The sequence below is a fragment of the Papio anubis genome, chromosome 13 (genome assembly GCF_008728515.1).
Source record: "Papio anubis isolate 15944 chromosome 13, Panubis1.0, whole genome shotgun sequence".
Classification (NCBI taxonomy): domain Eukaryota; kingdom Metazoa; phylum Chordata; class Mammalia; order Primates; family Cercopithecidae; genus Papio; species Papio anubis.
Window position 1 is genome coordinate 24,450,109 of NC_044988.1, and position 25,150 is coordinate 24,475,258.

Below are 25,150 nucleotides of genomic sequence, written 5' to 3' on the forward strand. Positions count from 1 at the left end.
GCAAGTCATCAGTTACTCTGAGTCCCTAATGGCAGTCTGGGGTCCTAAAAGGTCCTGAGTTTCCTTTGTGGCAAACTTTATTTCAGTTGTTAAAGCCCAGTTATTCCCTTAGGCACTCAGTTTTCTTTGTAGTCTTTATTATCAATAAAGGTCTCTCTCTTTCTTATCCAAAGATCACCTTTCCCTCTTCCTTGCGTAGTTCTCTGTTCATTGTTTGTTTAAGCTTCTGGATCTTTGGTTGTGAATTTCTTCCTGCCCTTTGGGGTCTTGTTCTAGAGCAGTAATTCTAAACTAGGGGCAATTTTGCTCCCTTGCCCAGGGAACATTTGGCAATGTTTAGGGACATTTTAAGTTGTCATTACCTTGGTGAGAAGGGATGGAGTCAGTAGGATAAGTAGGTATGTTCGAATTTGGAGAAACAAGACTAAAAAGCTCTGGGCTCCTCTACCATTAAATATTTATCTGTTGTTAGGAGAAAGAACTTATGCAAAGGGGACACTCATTCACTAAGCTTTAGCCTATTGCCTCATCCAGGGATCGTTGAGTGAACTGAGGCTTTTAAATACAGTTATACAATCTTCCTCATTAAATATAACATCAAAACAGTTATAGAAAAAATAATGGTCAAAGAGATTTGTTTTGGGGAAAAAAATTAAAGTTTAAAAAAAATTTGAAGATTACAAATTTAAAGTATTTGGGGGTTAGAGCAATTACAAAATACATATGTATACTTTGTATATTTGTTTTGTATCTGTGCATTCATGTGTGTATATTTTTTCATATTTCAAGTGATTTTCCTATTTGATTTTATAGAAAAAAATATATATTGTCTTAAACTTGGAAAAATTAGTATTTTCATTTGAAAAAGAAATTGTGATATCCACATAAACTGTATTAAAATTATCACAGAGTTGCACCTTATAATAGTGTGGAAAGATGGACCTTTGAGTTACAGGCTAGATTTAAAATCCAACCTCCCTGAAACTATTGTCTTATGTGTAGAATGGGCATAGAAACCTCAATCTTCTGCAGTGCAATTGGATAATCTATAAAATGCATCCATCAGAGTGCTTGGTCCACATGCTCAAATGTCTAGTAAATAAATAAAAATTACATGCTTCCATTTATACCTATAGTGACAATTATCATACAGATCAATGACTTCTATATCTATTCATTGCTTTTGTTGATACATGGTTTCTGAATAATTTTAGAACATCTAAGTGCTTTTTCTCAATTCATCTTCTTTAACCCATTAAGCCTAAGGAATTAAAGAATTTACCCATTCAAACACATTAAAATGTTTCCTTTGAGACTGCTACAATATCATGACCTACCTATTATATTTCATAGACTAGCCCATAGGCCAATGGCCCATCACATAAAAGAGCCCCAGCTACATCCTAACATTATTGAACACTCCCTGGTGTCCAGAAAGAAGGTCAAGTTTATATATCGTCAATCTGATGCCTTCTGAAGAAGGTTTGTATTTGTGGTGAATCAAAATTAGCCAGATAAAACTGACCAGTCCCTAAGTAGAGCTTAATTTTTTGTTTGTAGTCCCAAGCTCCATCACAGTGTTCCTCAGTCTTTCCTGTGCCTGGGGATTCAGTAGATCTGAGGTGGGGTGAAAGAAGCACATTTGGCTACCAAATGATGCTGCAGTTGCTGGTTGTAGGACCACATTGTCACTAGCAAGGCACAGAAGTACGAAGGCCTGTAGTTTTATAAGTTAGTGACCATCTAAGTTTTCCGACAAATAAGTCTTTTCAGCCCTTTTCTCCAGTATGTATGCAGGGATTGGATTGGCACCGGTTATTCAATGTGGTCACAGGCAGGAAAACATGATGACTTGAAATAAAAACCAAATATCATGATGTTGAGGGCATAGTCAGATTAATATGTTCTAATAAGACAGAAAGCTTTATATAGAGGTACATGGACCCTTGACTATTTATTGAGAAACTAGAGTATCTTACCCAGGCAGAATTTATCTCACCCCACCCCTTATTCTGCTACTATTCAACCTATGTAGTAATTTAAATATTTCTTCTTAACACTACAATTTCCTTAATCTGCTAGAAATGAACGAGTATTTTCCTTCTGGGATATTATATTAAATATTGCACTAAAGACCGTTGAGCAACATTGTACCAAATATTGTGCCAAATTTTAGAAAATAGTTTCTAGTTTCAAACAGCGCTTAATCTAGTTAGATATGGGGGCTGGACTGTGTCCAGTGAGAAATAACTTTATGGAAGCCTTTTCTTGGCTTTGGAAGGTAGAGAAGATTTGCAGAATCAGAGAAAGTGAAACATAAAATTTTCAAGTAGTGGGAAGTTAAACCTACAAGAGCTTCCACCTTCCAACCCATCTTAGCTCCTAGATCTCCTGTTTTTCCTTTAATCCTTAACCCCTGCTACACCTGAGATAGGCAGCCCTCAGCAGTGACTTGGAATCCAAGAGTCACCCAGTCATTCAACATCACAAAATAGAAATTGAGACAAAAATGAGCCCCCGATTTCAGTGCTTGAAGGAAAGGTATGTGTTCCTGGTGTTCACAACCACAACTCTGAACTCGTTTATTTTCCTTTTAAAAATAGTGTAAATAAAGACCATTTAAGTTCTGTAATACCTGGCATCTATTTAGATGTGGCTCATTTAATAAAGCAGAATGGTGACATTCAGGACAGGTCAGAATTCGAAGCAAACCTACCTACTGTCCCAGTGGGACCAGAACTGGGAAGGGTGCCCAGACTATGGTCAGAATGGGATATCCAAGGGCATCGGACAGGTCAGAGGGGGTGATTCAGAAATGGGGAGATCAAACAGAGGCTCGGGAGTCTTCTAAGAACAGTCTTAAAGCATCTGTTTCCCAACAGATCTAATTAAACCCAGTATCAAAGTTCTCTTTTTCTCTTTTCCCTCCTTTCATTTCAGCCAGGACAATAGTTTCCCAGTAAATGTATTTAGATTAACAGGCATGTCTACCAGAGAGAATAAATGATGATTGTGTAAAAGGTTTTTATGTGTTTGCAGTGCTGAATGCTTTTCCTATATAACTATAAAACAAATGTTAAATACAAATATCTATCTTCAAGAGACTTTTCCCTTAAAAGTCATGAGAAGAAAATGTATCCAAAGAATGAATCTGAGCCTCTGTTAGCTGTTTTGATTCAATATCTGGTTTAATTGCAATATTTTAGCATTTTGAAGCCTTTGTTAACAGGCCCAGTAATGTGTTATCTTTACAAGTGACTACTTTTTTTCTTTTCATGTGATATTTTTCAAATAGATTGACAAGGAACAATATGATAAAATACTTGACCTCATTGAGAGTGGGAAGAAAGAAGGGGCCAAACTGGAATGTGGAGGAGGCCCGTGGGGGAATAAAGGCTATTTTGTCCAGCCCACGGTGTTCTCTAATGTTACAGATGAGATGCGCATTGCCAAAGAGGAGGTAAATGGTTTCATTCTGTTCTGTTCTTTTCGTTGCCATGTTTCATCTGTATGTGTGTATACAAGTGTCCCTTTAAAATTCCCAGCACTTTGGAACATCTTTCTCTGTCAGTGTTACTCTTTATTCTGTTCTTGATAGAGGTTTAAGTTATTTGTGATAGAGACTAAAAAATACTAAGGGATCTATGGGGCCAGCCACAATTGTCCAGCCAACACAGTTCTGGATGCTTAACAATTTTTAGGTGCTGCGTTCACAACTTTAAAAAAAAATGGAAAAGAATCCTGTCATTTGCAACAACAACCTGGAAAATTCATGCTCCATGAAATATGACAGGCGTAAAAGGACAAATAGTGCATTATCTCACTTATATGTGGGATCTCAAAGAGTAGAACTCATAGAAGCAGAGATTGGAATGGTGGTTACCAGAGGCTTGGGGGAGTGGAGGATGAGGGTTGGGAAATGTTGGTCAAAGGATTCAAAATTTCAATTAGGAGGAATAAGTTCAAGAGAGCTATCATAAATATCCTGACTGTAATTCATAACAATGCATTATATACTTGAATATTGCTAAGAGAGTCAATTTTAAGTGTTCTCATCACAAAAGAGATAATTATATAGGTTCTACTTTCTGGTTCCATGTTTGCCCTATAGCCTTTTTCTACATAACAGCCATCCATGTATTTGAAAACAGCATTTGTCTCCTCTATCACTCCCTACCTTCTGTGTGTTCTTGGTCCTTTCATTCTTGCATATCTTGATTAATACCAGATAAGAGGTGGAAAACAATCTTCAATTAAGGAAACATTTATTGTGTTCCTATAATAGGTTAATATATAGGAGAACAGCTAGCTTACTACTTCAAAGTAGGAGCCTGGAGCTATGTGCTGTGTTCAATTAAAATTATGTAAAATATGAACACAATTATTAGAGTAGCAGCTGTGTATATGGTTCCTACATTCAAATATGATTCGATTTATAATGTTAAGATTTGCACTCAACCTCTATTGAGCAGTAGCCCCTCCCTTCTGACACTTAAATCAGTGGTGAACACCAGAAAACCGTTTATCATTTCTGGTTTTTGTCTCCCTTCATTCACATTTCCCAGAACATTCTGGTAATTTCACAGGAGTCTTTATTTGATCTTAATAGATCAAATACAGGAGCTATATGGAATTTTTTTTTCCATATGGATATACAGGAGCTTAATTTTAAAGAGAAAATCCAGTTGTTTTTCTTCTACCTGAGGCTGAGATACAGGGTGAATTGAGTTTGGGCTGCAGTAACCAGGGACTTAGTGAAAGCAAAAGAGTAATTTAGGCTAGAGTAAGCAAATTGTGATTTTTGTTTTCTGTCCTGCAGTTATAGTGATTACCAATGAACTCATGCTTTGATTAGAATAGGATGGTTTAGCATGTATAAGCTCTTGCAGTAATGAACAATTCTGTTTGATATATTTAAGTTGCCTAAGACTTTGCTACAGAGTAGACTAAAAGTTCATGATGTTTACCTAACTTGGCTAATTATGAAAAGTAATTAGTAATTATTCTACTGAGTATACTAGAATAGTTAATATTTTACCAATGACATACAGGTGTTTAAAGCATTATTATTATTAATCATTGCCTGTTCATTTATCCAGTAGATTGCTTTCTGGGGCTTGTAATTATATGTAGTGACTTAGAAGATAAGAAAAACTAGAGAGTGAATTTAAAATATTCCCAAGTGAAAAAGAAATTCTGAAGTTAATGATTTGTTGCACAATCATAAGTTCTTGAAAGCTTAATTCCAACATCTAGAAACTTAATATTGCCTTAATTATTTGTACCCTTTCTTCTTCCAAGGAAATTTAACAACTGATAGTTAAACTGAAATTTATCTATCTGTTTTCACCTACCATTTTTGCAGTTAACTATTTGGATTCTCACACATAGGTTTGAGATGAGCAACAAAATCTTAATCAATTTAGGATAGTGTATAGGAAAAAAACGTCTACAATATCATTTTTCATTTTAACCTATTATTTTTACTTATTTATTTCTTGTGGTATAGATTTTTGGACCAGTGCAGCAAATCATGAAGTTTAAATCTTTAGATGACGTGATCAAAAGAGCAAACAATACTTTCTATGGCTTATCGGCAGGAGTCTTTACCAATGACATTGATAAAGCCGTAACCATCTCCTCTGCTCTGCAGGCAGGAACAGTGTGGTAAGTCCAACCTAAGTAATGTAGTCTTTTCAGTGATAACCACATTAATGGATTACTACCTTGAACCTTTTCAGACTTGGATTTTTCATTTGGAATTACCTATCCTTCTCTAGAAAAGCAGTTGCTGCCTTGAAAAACAAACAAAAGGCTGGGCGCGGTGGCTCACGTCTGTAATCCCAGCACTTTGGGAGGCTGAGGTGGGTGGATCACCTGAGGTCAGAAGTTTGAGACCAGCCTGGCCAACATGGTGAAGCACCATGTCTACTAAAAATACAAAAAGTAACTGGGTGTGGTGCCTGTAATCCCAGCTACGTGGAGGATGAGGCAGGAGAATTGCTTGAGCCCGGGAGGCAGAGGTTGCGGTTGCAGTGAGCCGAGATCATGCCATTGTACTCTAGCCGCAGCAACAAGAGCAAAACTCTGTCTCAAAAAAAAAGAAGAAGTTTTATTGGAAGAACTTTAGGGAGGATATTCTCTTTAACTTTATCTAGCTTCTTGAAATTGCTTACCAAAAATATTGTATTGATGTTTGGTTAACACAATATAAGAACTGCTAAGTAATTTCTGGGCACTTGGTACTATGCTGTATACAGGGAGGTAAAAGAATAAGTTCTGTTTGACCAGTAAGCAATACTTACTTCGTACCCTTGTGTATGCAAATATTTAATTCTTGTATCAGCCTTCTTACTCTAGGATTAGAGATAATTGAAGTTATTTTTAAAAAATTGAATTTTGAAGATCCCCTCCCTCTCCCATTTTTGACCTAGTTTATATCTCTTATTTTTATACTTTAATCAAGAGACTATAAACATGAAGTCTATACCTCTCAAACTGTTGCATTCTATACTCAACCGTCAGTCTCCAGACTATGTCTTTGGTCACTTTGGCCCCATTAGCCTCATTTTGGCCCCTTGGTCCTGGCAATAGCCCAAGATTATTTTCCTTCCCAACACTAAGTCACACCTAGATCAGACCTATGCAGTTCGTTCGTTCTTTCTTTCTTTCTTTCTTTCTTTCTTTCTTTCTTTCTTTCTTTCTTTCTTTCTTTCTCTCTCTCTCTTTCTCTCTCTCTTTCTCCTTCTCTCTCTCTCTTTCTCTTTCTCTCTCTCTTTATTTATTTATTTATCTATTTATTTGATGGAGTCTCGCTCTGTCACCCAGGCTGGAGTGCAGTGGTGCAATATTGGGTTACTGCAACCTCTGCCTCCTGGGTTCAAATGATTCTCCTGCCTCAGCCTCCCAAGTAGCTGGGACTACAGACATGCACCACCAAGCTCAGCTAATCTTTGTATTTTGTTTTATTCTTTTTTTAGTAGAGACGGGGTTTCACCATGTTGGCCAGGCTGGTCTCAAACTCCTGACCTCAAGTGATCCACCCACCTTGGCCTCCCAAAGGGCTGGGATTACAGGCCTGAGCCACCATGATGGCCTGGACCTATACTATATTCTAAGGCTGTGGTTCTCAGTCCTGGCTGTTCGTTAGAATAATCTCGGGGGCTTTAAAAGTGTATAAACGGATTTGGGGCAGGGGAGGGTGTACATTAACACAAATTATATCAATGCTATAGTTTGAATTTCTCCTTCAAAGCTCATGTGGCAATTTAATTGCCATTGTAACAGCAATAAGAAGTGGGCCTAATGGGAGGCTCTTAAATAAAATTCAGCAAGTTCTTCTTGAATAGTCAGTATAGCTAGCGATAAATATAGAATTTGCCTATGATAAAAGCATTAATAAAATTCAGCATAGTGACTGTGTGTATGTATATTATCGTCATTTACTGAAGATATACATACCAAGTACTACAACAGGAATACGCTTCATGCAATCTTACGCATACTTTGAAACAATCCTATTAAATATTATCATCTCCACTTTACACATGAGGAAACACTTGCTTACAGATGACAGATAACATTTTGAACTCAAAGTTTTTGCCAAGTGAACATTTCTCAGTTCTCTGTTAATTCACAGTAAAAACAGTTTCATTTCTAGTCTACGGTAAAATGAGCAAACTTATTCTCTGCACTTTTTAACAAAGACAAATTTCAGGTTTTGTATTTTTGACTAGCAGAATGTTCCATGCTTGCTTGATGAAGCTTGTTATGACATCACCCCACTGAGGGTCTTGGGAATCCCCAATCAGGAATTTCCTCTATTAGGAAAAGCAGAGGGGACCATCTTGTTACTATATATCCTAGAAGATAATAATTTTCTGGCATTGTCCCAGACCTAATAGCTGCTTGGTGTTTTCAGGAAAATTATTGAACTCCAGAGTTACAGTAATTTTACTCATAATTTCAAAGTAGGTATTTGATTTTGCAATTTAAAGGGCAGTTAAACAAATCTGAGACAATACTGCCTTTTATAAGTGTAAATTTATTAAAGGAATTATCCCTCCAGGATGAGAGACATAATTAAGAACTCTACGGTCCAGTGAGAATGTGGAACTTTGGAAACTGGGATAGTGTTTTAACAAAGAAAACATCTGAATGTTATCTCAGGATAAAAGTAATGACCAAAGTCTTCAAAGTATCATACAATTTATCTGGAAGCCACCCTGGTTTTTTTGTTTGTTTGTTTGGTTGGTTGGTTTTCTAAATTTTTTTTGTAGAGGCAAGGATTTGCTATGTTGCCCAGGCTGGTCTCGAACTCTTGGGCTCAAGTGATCCTCCTGCCTCAGTCTCCAGCTACTAACCTAGGCTCTTGAAGCCACATTGTTGTCCACCTATTAAAATAGCATGAAGGGAAAGAAAAGTATAAACATAAATCTCCTTTAAAAAGTGTTTTTCTCTTGTGTATAATGAGAATCATGTACGTAATTAGATTTTGCTAACTTTGGCCACCAGTAAATTTAAAGCTAAACATATTGTTTATGGTCTGCAAAACTGCATTCTAATTTTCCCCATCTTGATCTTCTATTGTAATATTTTGTTGGACTCTAATTACTCCCATTCATGTAATTATGTTTGTTTATACAAGTATCTTCAAACACTTTATGAAACATGACAGAGAATAAATAATAATTAAACCCAACTCCTGCCAAGGCCTCTGTTTAAGCAATTTATTTAACCAATTAATGCAATTAATGGGGAAAAAATTAACTGAGTAATATAATACATATTACAATTGAAAGAAAATTGATTCTAGCCTGTTAAGTACAGAAATATCAAGAGAATTACAAGCTGATCCATATATAGGCAGTAATGAATACCGATCCAACAACTTCTAGCTTCTAGCAAACCATATCCTTCCCCCTACAGCATAGTGACTATTCTATCTTTTATAAATTCAGACTATCACTTCTCAGGGACACAATGTATGACCAAAATGGCTGTCTACATATGCGGTTGCACTATTCATTTGTTTCTAGGTAGTGTGTATCCAAATATGTCTGCATTCTAATTTATAGTGCTGCTTTTTATATCAAGATGAGTATGTTATATTGAAATTAATGGAGTTTGTAAGGAGCTTTCTAAATTTCTAAAACTGCCAAAAAGGAGGTTTCTTTTCACACATTAAGTATTGTCTATAATGCACTTTTCTTTCTCTTCAGGGTGAATTGCTATGGCGTGGTAAGTGCCCAGTGTCCCTTTGGTGGATTCAAGATGTCTGGAAATGGACGAGAACTGTAAGATTAACGTTCTATTAAGATAAATATTTATTTTTATGAAAATGATTTTCATTCCCAGGGAATTAACTCATAGTTTTCACCTTAAATAAAACCTGCCTCTGTTCTTTCCTGGAGATTCATAGCACCAAATAGCTTATTAAATGTTGGATGCAGTCCATAGTGCAAAAGGTGATTGCAGAAGACAACATAATTTACTAAGTTCCTACTATATTTTAGGGACTATATTAAGCAACTTACATTGGTGATTGTAATGTTGCTTGCTTTTACAATTGCTGCTGTATATATGAATGTAATCCATTTGGGAAACATTTCCAGAAAAGAGGTGGAAGCTATGAATTGGTGATTGTAAGAAAGGTGCAAATGTAAACACTGTAGTTATTTGAATAAACCATTTACATAAGTAAATTAGGTGACTTATGTAAAGGAAATTTCAGTGTAAGAGGAATGATTCCCATTTGTTGAGATATTATTGATGTAGACTTTAAAATTTTTAATTACCATAAGGAGTTATTTTTAGTACTAAAATTTAAACCTAAAAAGAAATTTGAGGAAAACATGTTTTATAGTAGTGACTAGATTAAGAATATTTATATATAAATGCATTTATGAAATTTCAATTACTTTTGAAACCAGGGTATATAGACTTTTTAAGAATGCACATATATATGTAAATACAGAAAGTAGTGGCAATATACTTAGTTGATTCTAAGCAATTTTAATCATTTTATTTCTTAAAACTTTTTATATGTATTAATGTAAACATTTATGAAGAAAAAATAGAAATCTTATAGTATCAAACATAGATTGTAAACTTGCTCATTTTATAATTAGCAAATGAAAATGTGTGTTTCTCAATTTCTAAATGCAGTAAATAGTTGAGTACTGTACTCTAATGAATCAGCAAAATCACAAGGAAACAAATATCTCCGGGGAGTCAGTGAAATGAGAAAATTATGAAATGACCAGTCTACTTTCTTAATATGTTTTCATTCATTAAGCACTTGCTATGTGTAAGGTCCTAGCAACCCCGGAGACATGACACTGCATTCCATCCTCTACATAACTGTGGTGGCAGGAGGAATATGTAAAAAGACATGCAAAATAACCTACATACACTATGAAATAAGTAGTAATACACTGGGACTCCATATCCTATGGAGGTAGAGAAGCAATTAAAGTACAGAGCAAAGTACTGAAGAAAACCTAGACACTACCAGAGTGTAAGAGTCAGGATGGCATCTCTCTAACCATCGCTATTTTCATCTGTCAGACAAGGCCAAGGATTGTGAGTGTGGATAAGAATGGAAGAAGCAAATAGATCTTTTAACCTCTATTCCATGCTTAAGATTCTATAGTTCTGACCCCAGTGGAAATCCAGTGGTTGAAAACTTAATGGCAGTTGATGGAGAAGAAAACTTCTCCTAACAGAAGAGATGAAACTTCCTCTAGGGCAGAAAGCAAGTGTAGGATATCAGTTAGCAGAGAAGAGAGCTTTCTTGCATGGAACATTACATGTGGTATGTTGAGGGGCTAGTTAATTTGGTTGATTGGTATGGATTTATGGGGATGAAAAATATGATTTCAGAGTTACATATGATACAGATTAAGAAGTCCTGCACTTAAGAAATTTGACTTAGATTTTATTAGTGGAGTAGTGAAAAGCCATGGATATATTTAGAATGTTGCTAAGGTAGAACAAAAGATTAACCCATCAAAAATGCATGGTGTAGCTGAGAAAATATTACTGGAGTCTGACCAGCTGAATTTGATTCCTGATTCTGCCACTTGCTAGCCATGCACCCCAGTTCAAGCTACCTAACTTCTGAGCCTCTACTTTCTCATATTTCATGAAGATGTTCCCATTCCACTTAAGATGGAATGAGAGTTCTTGTGAGAGTTAAATGACATACTGAATATTAAATCCCTAACCACGTAACTGCCACAAAGTGTAAATTCAACAAATGGGTTTCTTCCTTCCCTTGTTTCTTCTCTTTCTATTACTGGAGAATATCTTGGCAAAACTAATTACTTTGTACAAAAAGTAGGAACAAAGGTTGGATTTCTCTGAAGGGCAGTTGGTTCGTTGCTGGCCTGGTTATCTAACAACACATTTCACTGAGAACATTAAAGATAAAATAATCAAAAGGAATGCACGACTAAAGTAGACCAAACATGTCAATTTCGTTGAACATAATTTGGTCAGACTTTAAAGTGAAGGCATAAAGAAATCAAATAAGAGAAGGACTGAAAACAGGAATCAACCATCAGTAATTTCCTAAAAATCTAGAACGTGGGTATAGATAATTTCTTTCAAAGACAAATGACAAAGTTGTGTGTGTGTGGTTTTTTTAACTTCAAAAATTCAACTTGAGAATGCTACAGTTAAAGTCTACCTGAAACCAAATTTGGTGAACTTAATAAGCAAGTCATTTGCTGCAAGATGTTCCAAGAGTTACAAGTTATTACTCAGGTGATAACCTCAAATGACTCCCAAGAGTTAATTTACAAATTTTCCGCAACAATAGAAAGACAGAATTGATCAGTTGAGAACAGAGTCCTCAAAGAGCCAAAAATGGTGTTATGAGGACCCCAATGTGTTTGAAGGTGATACAGAGTATGCAAACCTTGATTTTGCATCTCTGATCATAGTGTTGGCACTGGGATTAGAGAAAAGACAGAAATTTCTCCCTTTGTGTAATTGTACTCAGTTTCACTTAGGTTAGCATAGATCCTTTAAGACTTTGCTAGTATGCTGTTTTAAACTTAATTGGCTCTCAGCACCTCACATGATATTTTTTTCCTGCTGTTCCATAGAAAAGGGGAACAAGGAAGGTAAACTAATGGTTGTATAGTGAGAACACAAATGAATTTTTTTTTTCTTGAGGATATTTACCAAGTCTGTTCAGCAAACAGTTCTTCTGTGCCTACTTAATTAGTGCCAGTCTCAATCCTGGGTACAGAGAGGAAATCAGATGTAATGTGGTGCTAGTACCTTTTTTTTTATTCCCAGTGTGAACCCTGGAGAAGCAGCATAGGTTGATATCACTTGCAAGTTTATTACCAATAAATGAATCTATGTAAGGTTGAAAGGGCCTCTATGCCAGTATGCTTGTTTGTAATATTGGGTCACATTATTTCCAAACACTTATTACCAGTGCCAACTCAGGCTTCACTCGAGACCTACTAAATCAGAATCAGTATTTGAATAAGGTCCCAGGTGATTTGTACACTGAAGATTTTAGAAGTCTACAAACAGTAATTCACAGACACAGTAAGATGAAGAGAAATGCAAACAGATGTTTGGGGCTATGTTGTAGATGCAGTATAGGCATAGGAATTCTAAGGAGCAGGACATATTTCAGCCTGAATATGACAATAATCCCACTTATTACTCTCCTGAGAGCTTCAAGTGTCTATGTGACCCAAAATATAATAGAAAACCTATTGGTGAAAGTCATGGGTTGATTGATCTAACCCTGAGATAAAATACTTATTAAAATATTATATTTTAATGGATTTCAGACAATTGAGGCTAAGCCCTTTCATTACTTTAAGGAACATGCTCACTGAAGCTTTTAAAAGGTATTTTCAAAAGCTTAATTGCCCAAGAAAATAATCAGTGTAAGAGTATTAGGTTACCCAGCAGAAAATGATGTCTTCCACATACCTGTCTATATCACAAGAAGGGAGGGGTAAAAAAGGATCAAGATCTTATTCTTCTGTAAGCCTACATGTGCGTGAGTGTTATGATTTTGAGACTACTCTTACATACATGTAATTTGATCCTCTCATCAAAACAATATAGAGAATAACTGAGCCCAGTCTTTTTAGTCATCTCTTCAACAAGTCATCTCTTCAGTCAGTTTCTAAACCTGGTGGGAGGTCCCCATAAACCTGATAACAAGGTCCCAGAGTCCAAACTGATTGACTCACGTTAATTCCTGATCGTTTGGGTTGAACTTAAGAGTTATACAAGAAAATGTTGGGGGATAGAGGAGGTTGCATAAAGGGGAAAAACCAAGAACTACAAAAAAGCCCAAGAGCCTGAATTTAGACCAATCTATCATCTTCCTCCTCTTAAAAGAAAACAATTAAAAAAAAAAAAAAAAAAAAACTTCAAACAACAAAGGTCAGGTTTTTGTTTTGCCAAGAATCAAAAGATTTTGCTGAAACTACTGCTGCAAAATATTTTGTTTCAAGCCATGTTAGGGCACCTTAGACTAGAAATGAAACCATGTTCAATTTCTATCCCCTTCCCACTTCTGTGACAATCACACATGGTGAATACAAGCTCTACTCTAGTTCTACAGTAAAACTACAGCAAAACTGTAGAACTAGAGTAGAACTTGTAGTGATCATATATTGCTACTTCTCCTCTTGTCGTATGTCCGTCTTATTTCAATCTAAACTAGAAATGACAAAATTCTTGTTGAGTTGAATTGTCTTTTGAGTAGTTTTAGAGCTTTTTGTTTTCTTTTCATTTTTCCAAGATGACATTGTTGCATCTGCAGTTAGAGTTTTTAAAATCAAGTAGAATAATGTCAAAAGGGGACTATTTCTGTGAGAAATCAACTGAAAGTTTTAAAGAAAATTTTCCCCACAAGGGAATCTGTGTAAGACCAGAAAGCTGACGATTGGCTAGCTACTATATGAGATGCTCTGTACACAAGAAATACTTTCTATTGTCCCTAGCCAGTAAAACAAGAACAAACTTGTACAAACATGAACTATAGCATATATACATTGCTGTGCTAAACGGTGTTTGTGGGTTTGTTTTCCTTCTCTCTAGGGGAGAGTACGGTTTCCATGAATACACAGAGGTCAAAACAGTCACGGTGAAAATCTCTCAGAAGAACTCATAAAGAAAATACAAGAGTGGAGAGAAGCTCTTCAATAGCTAAGCATCTCCTACAGTCACTAATATAGTAGATTTTAAAGACAAAATTTTTCTTTTCTTGATTTTTTTAAACATAAGCTAAATCATATTAGTATTAATACTACCCATAGAAAACTTGACATGTAGCTTGTTCTGAAAGAATTATTTGCCTTCTGAAATGTGACCCCCAAGTCCCATCCTAAATAAAAAGACAAATTTGGATGTATGCTCTCTCTAGCTTTGCCATAGTTATGTGGTTTTTCTTTGTAGCTGCTTTTCCAGGATAATCATTTTATAGAAAGGGAACAGTTGCATTTAGCTTCTTTCCCTTAGTGACTCCTTGAAGTACTTAACATACATGTTAACTGCAGAGTAAATTGCTCTGTTCCCAGTAGTTATAAAGTCCTTGGACTGTTTTGAAAAATTTCCTAGGATGTCAGTCTGCTTGTCAAATGAAATAATCCCTGTAATATGTAGCTGTAAACTGAATATAAAGCTTAATAAAAACAACCTTGCATGATTCTTGTTACTTTTGAATTTTTTTAAGTACAAGTTTTGGTTACAGTGATTTCTTCTTGTCACTTAAAAACAGTATTAAACTGAGCATAAAGGTACATTTAAAAGTAAAAGTCTAATCCACCCATTCTCAAATGCGTAAAGAAACATGTTGTATTTTCCAGAAGAATTCTTGAAATCAATACATTTTATTGGAAATAGATGGCCTCAGTCCTTCAGTAAGAAATTATTGAGTTCCTACAAAGTTTTGGATGTGTTAAGTGTTGTAGAAAAGAGGTGAATAAGGAATGGTCCATTATCTGAAGATCTTTAATTTAGTGGTTAATAATGACACAATCCCTGCATCACAGAAAGGAGGGGTCATTAAAAAATGAGGATTTTAGAAACTTGCAGTGACTTGCAGAAGTGGCTATGATGAAGGCTAACTGAGGGAATTGGGAATGGCCTCAGGTAGGAAATTTAACTGAATGTAAACCTTAATAATGAGCAACTTTGCAATGAATAAAAGGGAAAGAGGTTCAACAAAATTTATTGGAACATGTTCCATTGAAAAAACATTTGGAAAAATTATATACAATATATTTTCCTCTCTTGGAATTTCAAATTGCACATCGGCAGCATATGATGGGTTCTGAGAAGTCCTGCAACCTTTTTAGTTTTAATAGGGCCCTTTCTTTTCCAAATTAGCAGAGACCTTGCCTTCCCTCCCTCACCTCCTCAGTTACCACCAATTAACATTAAGAAACCAATGCTGGGCTGGATACAGTGGCTCACTCCTGTAATCCCAGCACTGTGGGATGCTACAGCAGGTGGATCAGTTGAGCCCAGGAGTTTGAGACCAGTCTGGGCAATGGGCGAAAACCCATCTTTATAAAACACACACACACACACACACACGCATTAGCCGGGCATAGGGGCACATGCCTGTGGTCCTACCTACTTGAGAGACTGAGGTAGGAGGATGACTTGAGCCTGCGAGGTCGAGGCTGCAGTGAGCCATGATCATACCACTGCACTCTAGCCTCGGTGACAGAGTGGGACCCTGTCTAAAAAGAAAAAAAAACAAAACAAAACAAAAAACAAAACAAAAAAACCCTTGCTGTCCTATGCGATGATGGAACAGTTAGAGTTCTAAGGAAAGATCTGGGAATCAAAAGAGAGCAACTGAAAAAGTGTTCTCTGCATAAAACTACACCAAGCTGGCACATTTACCCTCTCATAACAAAGAATTGGTGCTTGTGTTCTCATTCTTCTGTTGAGTTTCCATATACGAAGTGACTTAGGCCCAAATGAAGTGAACATTTGTGTATAATTAGACACATTCTAAAAGTTTTTTAGTTTAGCAACTTAGGATAACATTTTTTCAGATTTTATATAAGTTTATCATTTTACATTAACATTAACAGACACTTCAGTGCCTCTGTTATTAGGACACTACTGGCTGCTGCAGTCAAGTGTAACAAGGTAAGAACAAATGAAGTTCATTGGCTTCTTATACAGGAAATAATTTAACTCCCATTTGAAGAGTTTCCAAACTTATGTTGGCCTATAAAATCTGCAATTTGGACTACCTCGTAAGATTTGGGACATGTTTACCCTTTTCAAAACTGAAGAAACCAAAGTACTGGGGAGAACTGAAAGGTCTTTGGACAATGAGAAGGAAAAGTATCCAAACACAGAGGGAGTTGTGTTTTCCTAAAGCCAGACGGTGTCTACATTTTAAAAGATGTGTTTAAAACCACGTGTAAATAAATTAATAGGTAGACAAGTTAATATTGTAATGGCATGCAACCAGAACATTTTAAAATGTGTAACAAAGAAAGCTGAGGACAGAACAAGACAAAAGCCAGAAGCAAGTTTAAATATTTGAAAATTTTCATAGTATAAATAAGACATTACAGGATTAAACAGAAAATATCTGTTTTATATTGGCTCGTTCTGAGTCTCTAGACATTATTTGTATTATATTTCATTATTTGTATTAAAGCTGTACTGGTAGTAATTCTTAAAACCTTGAAAAGTTAAAAGGTATCTTATTAGCTCATGTGCTACAGGAATTCCAGTAAGAAATTTCATCTTGAAAAATTCAGTTTTGCGGTCATAACTATAATCTTGTCCTCAATGTCCAAATAGCAAAGAGTATTTTTATCTCCAGGAATACCAAACTAAGTGACAGAGGTTGGAATTCACTTTTTAGGCAGAGACAATGTCAGGTATCAGATACTCATTCACAAATGTCTAATCTAGTTGGGTTTTCTTCTTTTTCTTTTTCCTGCTTTTTTTGTTGTTGTTGTTGTTTGTTTGTTTGGTCTTTTTGTTGTTGTGATTTTCTAAGGATACCTACCTCTGGCTTTATTTTGAAACAGCCAAGAAGAAATTGAGGGCAGGATAAACGTTTTTCTTAAATTCCTGTGACCAACTCAAATAGAACCAACTCAAAATAGAGAATTTTAGCCATTTCTTCACGTAATTCAGGAGGGAGCAATGAACTCAAAAGATCTTTTCTCTGGGCAATATGTGTAACGTTTTGAGTGTCGAATTTCACTTGAACACTTAGAAGTGCAATTCGGCAAATTAGTTCTCCTGGCTTTTTCAGAGTATAGTACATGACCAGGTTACATTTTCACATGAAACACATTTCCTATTAGAATTTCATTTACTGGTTTATCCTGGGATTTTTTAAAATTTTATTTTATTTTAAGTTCCATGATACATGTGCAGGATGTGAAATACCATTTGACCCACTAATCCCATTACTGGGTGTATACCTAAAGGAATATAAATCATTCTAATATAAAGATACTTGCACATGTATGTTCATTGCAGCACTATTCACAATAGTAAAGACATGGAATCAACCCAACTGCTCATCGATGATAGACTAGATTTAAAAAAAATGTACATATACACCATAGGATACTATGCAGCCATAAAAGGGAATGAGATCATGTCCTTTGCATGGACATGGATGGAGCTGGAAGCCATTATCCTCAGCAAACTAACACAAGAACTGAGTACCCTGGGATTTTTTAATGTTCTCTAGAGATGTGTTGGAGCTTTTCCAGTCTGATGGTGAAAGAATATACTGAAAGGGAAATTAGAGATGAGAACTAAATTTTCTAGATACCTAAATTTAGTGACTGCCAGGAATGCAGGAAAGATTTCTGTTGTGGAACACAAGGACTGTGGCATCCTGGAGGATATCCTGAGTCAAGACACAAGGGAGGGAAAACAGCTCATTTATCATTCTGACATTCTGTGGAAGAGTAGAGGTGGTGTCTCTTTGAAGACCAAACCACAGAATTCTCTGTAGGGGCTTGAGACAAGTCAAGATCATGTCTCTTAATTGGCCCTTAGATTCTGGGTGGTGGATTTATCCCAGAGAAAATGAGTCTCATCCATAAATATCTAGGTTAATTCCCAATTCCCTAGAAAGTCAAGTTTATCACCTAAAGAAATACCAAAGGAATAACAATGCTTTTTGGACATTTACTTTAGTGCTGGCTGGATGCAGTGGCTTATACATATAATCCCAGGACTTTGGGAGGCTGAGGTAGCTGGATCATTTAAGTCCAGGAGTTTGAGACCAGCCTGGGCAACATGGTGAAAACCCCTCTCTACAAAAAAAAATACAAAAATTAGCCATGTGTGGTGGTGTGCACCTGTAGTCCCAGCTACTCAGGAGGCTGAGGTGGGGAGATCACCTGAGCCTGGGAGGTCGAGGCTGCAGTGAGTGGTGATGGCGCCACTACAGCCTGGGTAACAGAGTGAGACGCTATCTCAAAAACAAAAAAAAGAAAAAGAAAATAAAATACTTTAGTGCCATGTGCTCATGTGCTGAATAGTTTCACAAGAATTTAGTTTTTTAAAAATGTACATCTCTGAGTTTTATTGACATGTTCATAGGAGGCTGCCATAGTGCTATGCTGAAGTATTTCACCAGAGTTTTAGGACTTTGTTTGCTTTTTGTCAAGTCACTTATGTAAAGATTCACCAGTCCTAGAAAAATACACTAAATATGAAAACACAAAATGGATTTAGGTAGGCAACTGATTTTCCTTTAACTTTTTATTTTAAAATAATTTCAACCATTTAGAGGAGGTGCTACAGCATGCCAAGAACTCCTGTATAGCCTTTGTTCCTTATTTTTAAATATTCTTCTTTCTTGACATTATCATTCTCATTTGTTTTTTTAATTGGGACAAACTTGACAACAATTTTTAGACATCATGTCCTTTTACCCCCAAATTCTGCAATCGGGCCATTATTTTACAAAACCACAGCACAATTTTCTAATTTAGGAAATTTAACATTGACAAAATGCTAGTATCTAATACATGACCTATTTGAAACTATTTAACATTTTCTCAAATTGTTCTACTAATGTCTTTTTTTTTTGAAACATAGTCTCGCTCTGTCGCCCAGGCTGGAGTGCAATGGCACGATCTCAGCTCACTGCAGCCTCTGCCTCCTGGGTTCATGCAACTCTCCTGCTTCAGCCTCCTGAGTAGCTGGGATTACAGGGGCCCACCACCACACCCAGCTAATTTTTTGTATTTCTAGTAGAGACACGGTTTCACCATGTTGGTCAGGCTGGTCACGAACTCCTGACCTCAAGTGATCCACCCGCCTTGACCTCCCAAAATGTTGGGATTACAGGCGTGAGCCACCGCGTCTGGCCTACTAATGTCTTTTATGGCATTTTCCCTCATGATCTAAAACTTAATTCTGAATCATGTATTACATTTAGTTACTGTGGTTTCCGCTTGTCTTATTATTCCTTAATAATGACAATACAACTTGTAAGCACATCTAATATTCAATCAGGTTGCTAATACTGTCTTGGCTTGGGAAGGAAATGTAGGGGACACACAAAACTCAGAGAGTTACTGAGTTAACACGAATCTGCCAAAAGGAGGTGGATGGTTTTAGAGAGTAAATAGTTCAGAATATGATGCACAGAGTGTTATAAGATTGACATTCTCCATGATAAACCAGATGACAGTATTTATGCAGGCTGGAAAATGTTCCTTCTTTCTTGGACAATTGTAAAGAAAAGTTGAAAGTTCCCTTGAGGATCTTAGTGTCTGCTCTTGGTGTGTATTATTACAATATTGCCCTTTGTTAGTTCATTTCCTAGCTTATTTGAATATTTTTCCTTAATAACAGGTTGCCTACGTTCTGATATCATCTGGGTAGATACCTACATATGAATTAGTTACAAATCCTTTAGTCACATAAAACATTTTAAACGACTTTCCTTTAAAAGTCCAATTACGCTAGAAAGATCTTGATTTTTAGAGTCAAGTAGATGCTGCATTCTGATTCTGCCATGCACTAGTAGTATGGTCTTAGGTCACTTATTAAACCTTTCTCCTATAGTAATCACTCAGCAGATCAGGGTGGCTACTAATATTTGTGAAACAGTACAATGTTCTACATAATCACACGGGCCCTTGGAGCCCAGCAATCTGGTTTCCAATTCCTTTCCTGCACTCAGTGGCTTTGGGATTTGGAAAAAATTATCCAATCTTCCTAAATTCCAGTTTTATTTTACGTAAAAAAAAGATTTAATAACGATATCTATTTAATTGGAATATTCTATTAAATGAAACAACATTTGTAAAATGCTTGGCAGGCTTCTTAATACATAACAAGTGCCTGATACATGTTATCTAGCTACTAAATGGATGTCTGGGCACTGACCATCATTTCATCAAAAATAATATGTGTCCTGTACACACCAAGGTCACCCTTTTGGCCTTGACTTTGAATCTTCCTTCTACATCCTCTTTCTCTCGGTCTTCCTTTGTCCTAGCTGTTAGACCAATCTGTTACTCCTTCATAATTGTGATGCTTTGCCCATTCCTTCCATTCTTTTTTGTTGCTGTTGTTTAATCATTCCCTTCAGATAAAGGCTAAAATTCTCCATCAAAGAAATAACAGGGCGGAAAAGAATGTGAGCCAAAAACTCGGCTTAGAGTTGAGATTAGAAATTTAAATACATCTAATACCAAAGCAGGGCTAGTTCTAATTAAATGAACTCAACTGCCTTTCACCCCAGAGTTACCAGTCATCGTGGCTAATCTTTACACTAATAGTCAGGGACAGCAGGACTAAGGGAACAACAAACAGAGGAGGCTGGTTTCAAATGCAGCATAGGAACCCACAATGATGTTGGTCACCCGATGACTGATTCGAAGACTCAGCCCACATGAATTCAATGGGAAGGATTAGTGGACGGAAAAGCACATGGCTTAGCATTTGTGCCCAATGCTCAGTCATCCAACATTCTTATAACCACAAAATGTCAGAACTAGGAAAGAACCTAGTGTTCTTCTAGCCCAATAACTTCATCTCACAGAGGCATAAAGAAATCAAGCGACACTTGAAACGCTATTAAATTATCAGTGGCAGAGTTTAGTTAATACGCTTTGTCTTCTAACTCCTACTTCTGTACTATTGCCTTTATTCCATGTGGCACAGCAAACATTTAACTGATATTTGATTAAATAGGTAACATCCGTCGTTGCATTTTATTTGTATATATCTTATTTACTATATTTTATTTCTTTTGTCTAAAAAAGAAAAAGTTATATAATGCCTATGCTCCATTTCATTTGCATGTATTATATTTATTGAAATGTATCCCTTTTGTCTAAAAAGGAAAAGCTCTAAATGATAGCTTTTATAAGTCCTCAGCAGTGCAAATTAGTTTCAATCATCTGCAAAACAGTGTACTGATAATTTAGCTACAAAGGTAAAATTGCTAATTTAGATATGTAAAAATAAAAATATATTTATTTAACAGCCATTGAAGGGTCAAAATATTGTGGAAAAAATACGGAGAACTGCAAAAGGAATAATGGGCATTATGTTCTTGTTCTCTGCAAGCACAGTGCTGAGTCCTGCACAGAAGTCATTTGCTTCTGTGAAAGCAAATGAAAATCCTGCTCTTGTAATGTTTAAATATAATAGAGGAAATGAGAAACACACACACAATCATGGAAATAAAAGACAGAATGCACAGAGTGTTATAAGATTGACAGCAATAAAAACCTGCAATTGTTTGGAGGGAGAAAAATGGCTCCTCCCTACAGTGACTTCCATGGACTAGGCAGCGTTTGGCCTCGCCTCTGACATGGAGAAGGACCAGAACATGTTCAGAACGTGTGCAGGCAGAAGGGACATTCTGGCCTGAAAAGGAATATAAGTGGAAAAAATCCAGGTTTATATGATGAAGGTTCTGTTTCATTGGAAGATAAGGCTGGACAGCATTTCAAGACTTTTACCTGTAAAATGAAGAAAGTACTACTGGTCTCACATAGCTATCGAGAGGAGAAAATGAGGTAACGCTTAAGTCTAGAGCTCTCAGATGACCTCTGTTGTCAAAACAGAGGAAACCTTGAATTCCAAGTGAAGCCATAAAAAATCAGACAAGGAGGAACTTTAAAAATGAATGGTAAATTCACTGGAGTTGAATTTTTTATTACATATTTACTTTTAAATAATTGTAGATTCACATGTAATTGTTAGATATAATAGAAAGAGACTTCATGTACCCTTTACCCAGTTTCCCACAATGGTAACATCTTGTGAAACTCTAACACTGTATCACAACCAGAACATTGATGGGATTACAGCCAAGATATAGAACATTTCCATCATCACATGAACCCCTCATGTTGCCCTTTTATTGCCATGACTATATCCCTCCCACTCTTACCCCTTCCTTAACTCCTGGCAATCTGTTCTCTATTTCTAGAATTTTGTCATTTGAAGAATCATATAGTGTGTAATTTTTTGTGATTGGCTTTTTTTCCCCCAGTAAGTATAATTCTCTGCAGATTCATCCAAGTTGTTGCACATATTGAATCATAACAAAGACTCACACATAATTGATTGCATTTTTCCACTTGCAATGGGAATTGTTTTGACAGGTTCTAAGACAGATATCTTTGGAGTCATGTTTATTTCTTTTCTTCTTTAATAACATCTGGGAGTAGCTGAAGTGTCTTACCATGCCCTAGTCAAGTATGTAAACAGAATGGCAATGCAAAGGTGGGCTAGTGGGAGGAGAATCTGTTGACAGAAACATGGAATATTCTATTTCCCTACTTCTGTAGGTGTCACTGAATCTCCTCTGAAGTTCTGAGTTATATTTGAGAAAACAGAAGGGACAGTTCTTGCAACTTCCTTGTTAAAAATGAAACAAAGCCTTGAAGGATATGAAGTAGGGCCTCCATGTGAGAGAATGTACCTCGTGTTCTTAGACAGGCATAAATGGAGATTTGTGCTAGGGGATTTTCAACCTTACGAGTCTCCATTCATGAATCCTCCTCAGAAAGCCTGAGGCACAAAACGTGGCTTTTCCCTTAGGACTTTTGGACATATTAGTCCCCACCCTGCCAAACAGACTGGTCCCCACCAACATCTCCCACATCCAAAAGAAGTTATATTGTCCTCATATGAACTTGGCTCTGTCTTTACTCCCCCAGCTGCTGAGTTGGGCTAAGACTACCCCAGCCCTCAGCAGCACTCCAGGCCCCTTCCTGCTGAATGAAAGGGCCAATTTGGATTGGCCAATTTGGATTGTTCTTCTGGAACAATCCAGAAGAGCTGCATCCCTTACTGGACGTGAGTAAGCTCCAGGCACTATTCTAAGGGCACTCAAGCATTACCTCATTTTCTCCTCTCAACAACCATTTGAGACCAGCAGTACATTCTCCATTTTACAGGTGAGGAAACTGAGGCTCAGAAAACTTAATCAACTTGACAAAGTTACAGGGCTAGCAATTAACAGCTTGGGAATTCAAAGCCAGGCAGTCTAACTATATAATCGCCCTCATTCTTAGACATTAAACTGTAATAACTGAATGTCAGGCCCAGTCAAGCAATTGCAAATATAGAATATCACTAGCAAAACTTAATTTTGTTCTTTTTCATTCATAGTTCGAGTCCTAAGAACATTTTGTTTTTTTGCATTCATGTTTCATAAAAGGTCACTGAGGATTTTCAGATTTCAAATATATTCTATTTTTCTCCTCTTTTTAATATTTAAATCTAGATCTCTCAGAAAACCTCTGTTGGCAAAAAGATCCATAGACAGTGGCCTCGATGGAAGGTAATCCTCTGAAAACAAAACTGTTGGAGAAATCCTTTCATGTCTCTTTATTGCCCATTTTCACAAAGGAACGCATGAAGGAAATTGTCATCTCTCTTACACATTGGCCCTACCCAGCCAAAAATGTACCCAAGTGTTCCTCTGCAATGAAAACAGCGGTCTCCACAACTCTAGTGCCCAAGGTCTTAGGCCAAGTGAAGTGATTATGGGGTCTCTATAACATTTCAAGACTTTTAGGCTACTCTTAGTTAATTTTCAAGGATTGAAGGATTTTATTAGGACTTACTTCCTCCAAAAACCAAGAAAGTGCCAGTTTTTAGGCAATTCAAGTCTTCCGGAAAAGGGTGGAGGAACAAGTCCTCAGATTTAAGAATTTTCTCATACTCAAACTATGACTAGGTGAAAAGTCAGGGTAGGGTTTGGGGGAAATAAGGAATGAAGGCATAAGATTTGAAGGCACAGATACTACAGGGGGAGGAGGCACTATATTTTATATATAGTGTACATATATAGTGTGTATATATATACACACTATAGTGTGTGTGTATATATATATATACACTATATCGTATAGTATATAATTTATTATACATAGGTGCTGCTTTAACATTTGAGTTAGTGAAGATCTCCACCCCGAAGCCTTTCCTCCTGCCCTCTTTTTTCTATCCCTCTAGTCAGTTGGCACTCCCACATGTCCTGTAGCACACTCAGTTCATCTCTCACCTCGAACTTAACTGCTGTCAGCTGTAACTCTGTTTATCTGCCTGCTTCACACACTAGAACTGAGAAATGACAGCCCAAGACCTGAGACCACACTTTTATTTTATGCTCCTGGATTCGGCACGGAGTTTAGTACTTGTTAGCAGTTCTTTCCTTTATTTTATTTGTAGAGATTTAACTTAATTTAATTTGTAGAGATGAGGTCTCACTATGTTGCCCAGGCTGGTCTCAAACTCCTGAGCTCAAGTGTTCCTCCCGCCTTGGCCTCCCAAAGTGATTGGATAACAGGTATGAGCCACTAAGCCTGACCTTATTAGCAGTTCTAATACAACTTATAGAGTGAATTTATACTCTGGCATTCTGGTCTTTTGAAAATTCTTGGTTACACATCCAAAAAATATTTTATATGTCAAGTATATATGTTGGATGTGCTGTGACTCTAATTTTTGCCATTTGTTCTTCTCAAACCTTTAAATCTAGAGATAATGAAACTATATGGATATCAACGATCAGGGAGTGGAGGCTAAGAAGGAGCCAGATCCACTGGATATCTTGGTGTCTTTCTTCTCATCATTGCACATAAAAGAAATACTATAGAGACATTTCAAAGAAGAG

The 25,150-nt window shown here is 36.5% G+C and overlaps 1 protein-coding gene across 4 annotated transcripts in view; it reads left to right on the plus strand.

The window, feature by feature from the left end:
* Positions 1 to 14,697, plus strand: part of ALDH1A1 (aldehyde dehydrogenase 1 family member A1) — a 184,364-nt gene extending 169,667 nt beyond the window's left edge. For all 4 annotated transcript variants that reach the window (XM_017949929.2, XM_017949930.2, XM_017949931.2 and 1 more), the window contains 4 exons: positions 3,296 to 3,460; positions 5,510 to 5,667; positions 9,222 to 9,296; positions 14,089 to 14,697. In XM_017949929.2, coding sequence (XP_017805418.1) covers positions 3,296 to 3,460; positions 5,510 to 5,667; positions 9,222 to 9,296; positions 14,089 to 14,161 — 471 coding nt within the window. In that variant the 3' untranslated portion in view covers positions 14,162 to 14,697. The remainder of the gene's footprint in view (positions 1 to 3,295; positions 3,461 to 5,509; positions 5,668 to 9,221; positions 9,297 to 14,088) is intronic.
* Positions 14,698 to 25,150: the final 10,453 nt, after the last annotated feature.